This window comes from Pygocentrus nattereri, chromosome 15 (genome assembly GCF_015220715.1).
Source record: "Pygocentrus nattereri isolate fPygNat1 chromosome 15, fPygNat1.pri, whole genome shotgun sequence".
NCBI lineage: Eukaryota > Metazoa > Chordata > Actinopteri > Characiformes > Serrasalmidae > Pygocentrus > Pygocentrus nattereri.
The window spans coordinates 30837432-30843771 of NC_051225.1; the positions used below are offsets into that span (position 1 = coordinate 30837432).

Here is a 6340-nt window from a genome sequence, read left to right on the forward strand (position 1 = left end):
GGACTTAATAACAAGGGGTAATTTGCACTCTCTGCTGGACTGATCATAGGCAAGGTCACTCTGTCTTTTCTACAGGGAGATTTTAATGAGGTCCACCACTCTTACCACTGATATATCTACATTTATTACATCAAACGGCAAGCTAGAGTCACTTTTTCTACAGATATTGGAGTATTTAAACATTCAGAATGCATTAAGTAAAAGCACAAGATTCAGACTTAAGTACTGCATTTGAAATTAGCATTAGCAAAGAACTTATGCTGCAATATTGCTCTCATTAACTTTCTGTTTTTGTTGAAGATGAAGGTTAGTTATATCAGACCACATGATGACCAGTCCATTTTTCACTACTAAACAAAACTATGTGCACAGGACCAACTGAAATAACCCTTAAATCTACATTTTTATACAATATTTTGAAAGTCAGAGACCGCCCTTCATTTATTAAACCTGTAGTCAAAACAGCCTTCATTTTTCAGCATCGTGAAAAACACAGAAGCCATAACTAGACATAATATCTCCATAATGTCTCCACATTTTGCCTTCCATTCTTTCTACTCTCAGAATTCCTTTCAGCAACTGTCTTCTTTCTAGTCTGTTTCCTTTTCTCAGTAACAGCTTCTTGATAAATCCTTTTTTACCCCTACTTCCTTTGTCTTGATATTTTATTTATTATATATATATATATATATATATATATATATATATATATATATATATATATATATATATATATATATATATATATATATATACATACATACACATACACACACGTACACATACACAGACAAATTAAATAAATGAACAAAAGGGTGGTCTCTGATTTTTGCACTGCAATGTATTTCCTGAGAATTTGGTTGTCTGAGACCAAGATTGAAATCATTAAATTTCATTCTAAAATTTCCATCCATCAGATAATATATAATAGTGCTTAAATGGCTGGACTAGATCGAGTTCCCCCACCATTTTACTTGTCTTTCATTCAGTGCCCAAGGAAACATTTTATATATTAAACAATTATTTGTAGGTTAAAGCGTCCATAAAAGATCAAGAGTCTTTGACGCTCTTCTGTACATGTAACAAACGAGTAATAAATATATTAATCGAAGATGACATCCAGTCAGAACAGATTAATAAAAAGATGCTCAGCTTGAAGCAGTCCAGTCTGAGCTGAACACGACAGGCAAACCTCCTCTTGCTGTCTTCAGTAAGGCTTCTGGGTCTCACAAAAACTGTTCACGAGGGTGAGCATACGCCATCACATTTCCATATTTGCACCAATGTCTGGTAAGACACAGTGATGCAACATCCTCCAATGTTAGTTATTCATCCTCCAAATGAGTTGGCAGATGCATCCAGGATCAAAGCTAACATTTGCACACTGGGTCATTGTGTGAGTTCAAAGGACCAGGAGGAAAAAAAAGTTTTTCCTGTGAAAAAACAAAATGTTCTGTCTGCATCAGTTAACACAACAAGCATCAAACAACATAATATACATAATATATACAACAAATGTAAAGATGTCATAGAATTTATATTTATGTCAACACAAATATACACAATTACTTGCTATGAGTACCAAGCTTTAGAGTTTTATGGTATATGTAGTCATGAGTGAGTCTGCCCAATCAAGCAATGGATGATGCTACATGAAAACAGGTTTAGCTATTTACTCCAGGGTCCACTAGTTCCACAGGTCCCTGTGTAGAGCTTTAAAGACCAGGCAGCAGCTTTCCCAGAGGGACCTCTCTCTCTCCCAGTAAGCTGTCCCTTTTCAGGCTAGTGCCTTTATTCACCACTTTGATCTTCAGCGCAAGGTTCTTCACCTGCACCGAGCTAACCGAGTCAAAGAAGAAGTCCTCATTGAAGACGGGATTGCGGCTGTTCTTTATGATGGTGCTCCTCTGCTTCTGCAGCTTGCCTGGGTTGAGGTAGAGCGATACGCAACAGTTGATGCTCTTGATGTCAAACATCTGGTCGTAGAGGTCCTCAGCCGCTACGATGCGTATCCGCAGGCGGGCCGTACCCGCATCATAGTCTGCGCAGAGCCGGATTGTGCCACCCTTGTGGAGGTTGACCATGTGCTCCCTTTGCTGCCTGTCCCTTCCATGATGGTCCAGAGGACCACCTCCTGAGTGGCAGTGGATCCTTCTGGGCACGCTGGGGCTGGGCTCTGCCGAGCTGCATTCATCTGTGGAGAGCGAACTGTGCCGGGCAAAGGTCCTCTTGGCTTTGACCACCTTGGCCTGGGTCTCGTGGGTGAAAATCTTGAGCAGGGAAGCAGAACGGGACAACAGTGGGGAGCTGAAAGGGGACGATTCTGCTGAGGAACAAGTGTCACTCTCGCCCCCACTGAAGTAGCGATATGGGCTGATATGAGATGTGTTGAAATCCACAGGGTTCAGATGACTGCTGTCCCTGCTGCTCTTGCTCTGGGATCTGCGCTGGGTGTTCGGAGAAGTCACAGGACTTGTGTGGTCGCAGTGGAACAGGGATTCTTTCCGGCGAGTGTGGGGACTCTCCATTAGTGTGGCAAACCCATAGGACGTCTGAGTCTTTGGGATATATGGTAGCGACATGGCAGTCTGGGACTGAGGATCGGCATTGGTATCGTCTGCAACAACGTCATCTGCGCTTTCAATCTGAATGATATGACGGTTGGCGGCCTTCAGAAGGTTCTTTGTGTCTCCAGCCAGCTTGCTGACCAGGCGGGGACTCCGAGGGCTACTGAGGATCTTGTTGCCAATGGTCTGCTCCGAGGTAGAGGGCCGCAGACCTTCCTTGGGTTTGACATCTGGGGTCTCAGCCTCTGGTGGGCAGCTTACCAGCTTAGGAGGGATGAAAAAGTCAGGGATTTTGTCAGGGGTGAGAACATTGCTATAGATGGGGGCTTTGTCTTGTTTATCTCCCGCATCCCCTTGACGAGGCACGTTGGTCTCTACTGAGCTCCGAATCTTCTCCAGAACCCACATGATTCTTCTGTGCGTGACGGGGTAGTGGGGCTTCTGTCTGTAACATCAGGTAGCACAGATGCTTAGCATATGCAATACAGAGGATGACGTGATGCAAACCAGTATTTCCATAACAAATCATGGAATTTCCCATAAGAAATGGTCAATGTTTTGTATGTAGAAAATACATAACCATATGGTTTACCCATTTAAACATATTTCCACAGTTCTGCAGGCATATATGATACAAGCACCAAAATTATGATGTTATGATGTCAAGCCTGTAACAATAGGAGAACCTTTTTCAGCGCTATATAGAACCCTTTTCAAAAAGGTCTTCTACAGAAAATTGTCCATCAATCTGCAGAACTCTTTCACAACGCAAAGAACTTTTTAATCAGGCACAGGGTTCGTTGAGTGTTTGTGGATCTGTATGAAACCATTTTCTTTAACAAAGAACCCCTGATGAACTTTTCACTTTTAAGAGTGTTGTAAAAAGAGAAGAACCCTTTTTGGTGCTATATAGAACCCTTTTCGAAACGGTTCTATGCAGATCCATCTAAAGCACATTCTTCATCAGTCTGAAAAACCCTTTCCATGTCCATGGTTCTATACAGAACCATTTTCTTTACTAAATAACCCTTACAGAACCATCTTTTTTAAGTGTGTAGGGAGGCACAATCATGTCAGAATCACTTTTGCCAGACAGTTGCTTAAAAAAGTGATTTGACTGAATATTTGAAATATAAATTTAACTTGATTTGAATGAATATTTTACATAGCTAATTTGTAACTCTAATCTCTCCATTTTATAAATATTTATGTATCAGTACAGGCAGATATATGAAAAATACAGGATATCAGCATAAGCTCCGATTCCGGTGCCTCCCTCCTTACTCTTACACCTCAGAAATAAAACTGCATTGGTGAAACAAAGCGTATCTTTGTTCCTCTAGAACAGCTGAATCAAACGTTGTATTAAATGTAAAATGTGAATCAGCTTAAATGTCATTGCAGTGTTATTACAAACGTGAATCAAAGGTTATAAGCATTATAATAGCATCACCTGCAGCCATTTGACATCATTTTACCTCATTGTTGTTTTCAAACTGGTTTTCAGTAATGATATGCAATCAGTGACGCTGCAAAGATGAATCACTGTTTTCAGCCTAGAGATAATCAACAGCATTCGTCAGCCTTTTAGAAGAACTTATGGCCTGTTTACTAGAACTAAAAACCTAAAAGTACTTTTAGAATGGCTTTTTTAAACACATCTGCGCGTGCACCCACAATAAAAGCTTGGGTTTGGGTTCAAACGTGTTGCCTGGTGTGTTGTGCCTCTCATGTAAAGACAATAAGCGTGAAGAAGCGTATTTGTATGAAAACTGTGCATAGGCTATACTTTGTGCGAAGCAGCCCGGCGTAAATGGAGCAACAGGCAGTTTGGAGAACAGCAGATCATCTCAAAAAGCACTTTTTGGCGAACTGTGCAAGAATTACTGCTGGTGACTTTCTCACCAAATGTAAAATCTGACTTGTACCTTAACCAGAGTTCAATCTGAGAGGCAGAACAGAACGGCGGTGAAGTTGCCTTCCTATTTGCCAGCTTCTGTCTCCAATTTTTCATTCCACCTTAAATGGTGCAGCAGTTCCGTTCTGGCGCCTGCAGCATCAGCGTGTAACCGCCGCACCATTTAAGGTGGAACGGAAAATTCGAATTCGAGGCGAGCAAAAAAGAAGCTAACTTTAGGTTCGTTAGAGTGGATGGAGAGTTAGTTGACAGTCAGGACACTGACGAAACAGCATATTTATTATAATTAAGCTTAAAACTGTTTTCAGTGTCAACGAAATCTCGTATGCAAACTTTTATTTTGAAGCTCTTAATAATGATCAAAGTCCTAATCCAATGTAAATATCCACTCAAATCCAATAAAACAGTGTAAAGGCGGGGAAGAGAGGAATTCAACTAACCTTCAAAAACTGTCAAAACTGGACTTATTCAAAGCAGATTTTTTAAATGCGTCAACAGGTGGAAAGCATGCACTAATGAAGAGAAACCGTGCAGTAATATCACCTGTTGCATTAATGCTGGCTACTTACAGTGAGATGTTCTTCTGCTTTGACTCCTCAAGATTAATGTCTTCTCAGCGGGTCATTTTATGATGTGAGTGTCCCCGAACTCCGTCTCTCAGCGTCCAGTGAGAAGCTCGCAGCTCAACAGGCTGCTCCTCTCTTATATTCTCCCACCTGCCGCGCTCACCAATCAAAGGACCCGCTGCGCTGACCAATCAGAGGAGCTGCTGCGCAGACCAATCACAGCCAGACTTCATCGTTTGAGCTGGATAGCTAAGCGAGCAAACTGCTCAGTGTAATCTCTAAAAACACATATATGAATAAAAAAAAGATGTTTAAGTTTGGAGAACAGGCATCTAACAGGCTTCTATCTATCTGTCTATCTATCTATCTATCTATCTATCTATCTATCTATCTATCTATCTATCTATCTATCTGTCTGTCTGTCTGTCTGTCTGTCTGTCTTTCAATCTTCCATGTGCAAAAGAAATATATTTACATATCTTTTTCACAATGTGTCAAATTTGCTATATATTTACATATATTTTGACATATGTGAACATGACAAACTGCCACTATTCCATTTATTTAATCAAAAATATTTTGTTTCCCAGTTTCTGACCATTTCTATCAGTCTCCTCATCATGAAAAACTATTGATGCTATTTATGCATGATACTAAGCCATATACACTCATTGTCCATTGTATCAGCTCCACTTACTATATAGGTGCACTTTGTAGTTCTACATTTACAGACTGTAGTCCATCTGTTTCTCTGCTCCCTTTTACCCTGTTCTTCAGCGGTCACAGAGCGGTGCTGCCGGAGTTTTTAAACATTGTTTCCACTCACTGTCCAATCTATTAGACACTCCTACCTTATTGGTCCACAATAAAGTCAGAGACGATAGCTCATCTGCTGCTGCACAGTTTGTGTTGGTCATCCTCTAGTCCTTCATCCGTGGTCACATGATGCCGATAGCTGGATATTTTTGGTTGGTGGACTATTCTCAATCCAGCAGTGACACCGAGGTGTTTAAAAACCCCAGCATTACTGCTGTGTTTAATCCACTCAGACCACACTATCACACCACCATCACGTCAGTGTTACTGCAGTGCTGAGAATGATCCACCGCCCAAATAGCGCCTGCTCTGTGAGGGTCCATGGGGGTCCTGACCACTGAAGAACAGGGTAAAAGGGGGTATACAGAGAAACAGACAGACTGCAGTCTGTAATTGTAGAACTACAAAGTGCGCCTATATAGTAAGTGGAGCTGATAGAATGGACAATGAGCATAGAAACAATGAGGTGGTCA

General features: G+C 41.1%; 1 protein-coding gene across 2 annotated transcripts; it reads right to left on the reverse strand.

The window, feature by feature from the left end:
* Positions 1-772: 772 nt before the first annotated feature.
* Positions 773-5193, reverse strand: LOC108430073 (C2 calcium-dependent domain-containing protein 4C). 2 transcript variants are annotated; one of them, XM_017702248.2, is made up of 2 exons: positions 5055-5193; positions 773-3012 (listed from the first exon to the last, which is right to left on the reverse strand). In XM_017702248.2, the coding sequence occupies exon 2, from the start codon at positions 2973-2975 to the stop codon at positions 1716-1718; it is 1260 nt and encodes a 419-aa protein (XP_017557737.1). In that variant the 5' UTR covers positions 2976-3012; positions 5055-5193; the 3' UTR covers positions 773-1715. The 2 variants fall into 2 exon arrangements, with proteins under 2 accessions (XP_017557737.1, XP_037401079.1); XM_037545182.1 differs by having other exon boundaries at positions 5029-5160.
* Between the last annotated feature and the right edge of the window lie 1147 nt (positions 5194-6340).

Coding starts and splice junctions, on each gene's coding strand:
- LOC108430073 (XM_017702248.2), bottom strand. CDS start 2,975: ATGTGGGTTCTGGAGAAGATTCGGAGCTCAGTAGAGACCAACGTGCCT.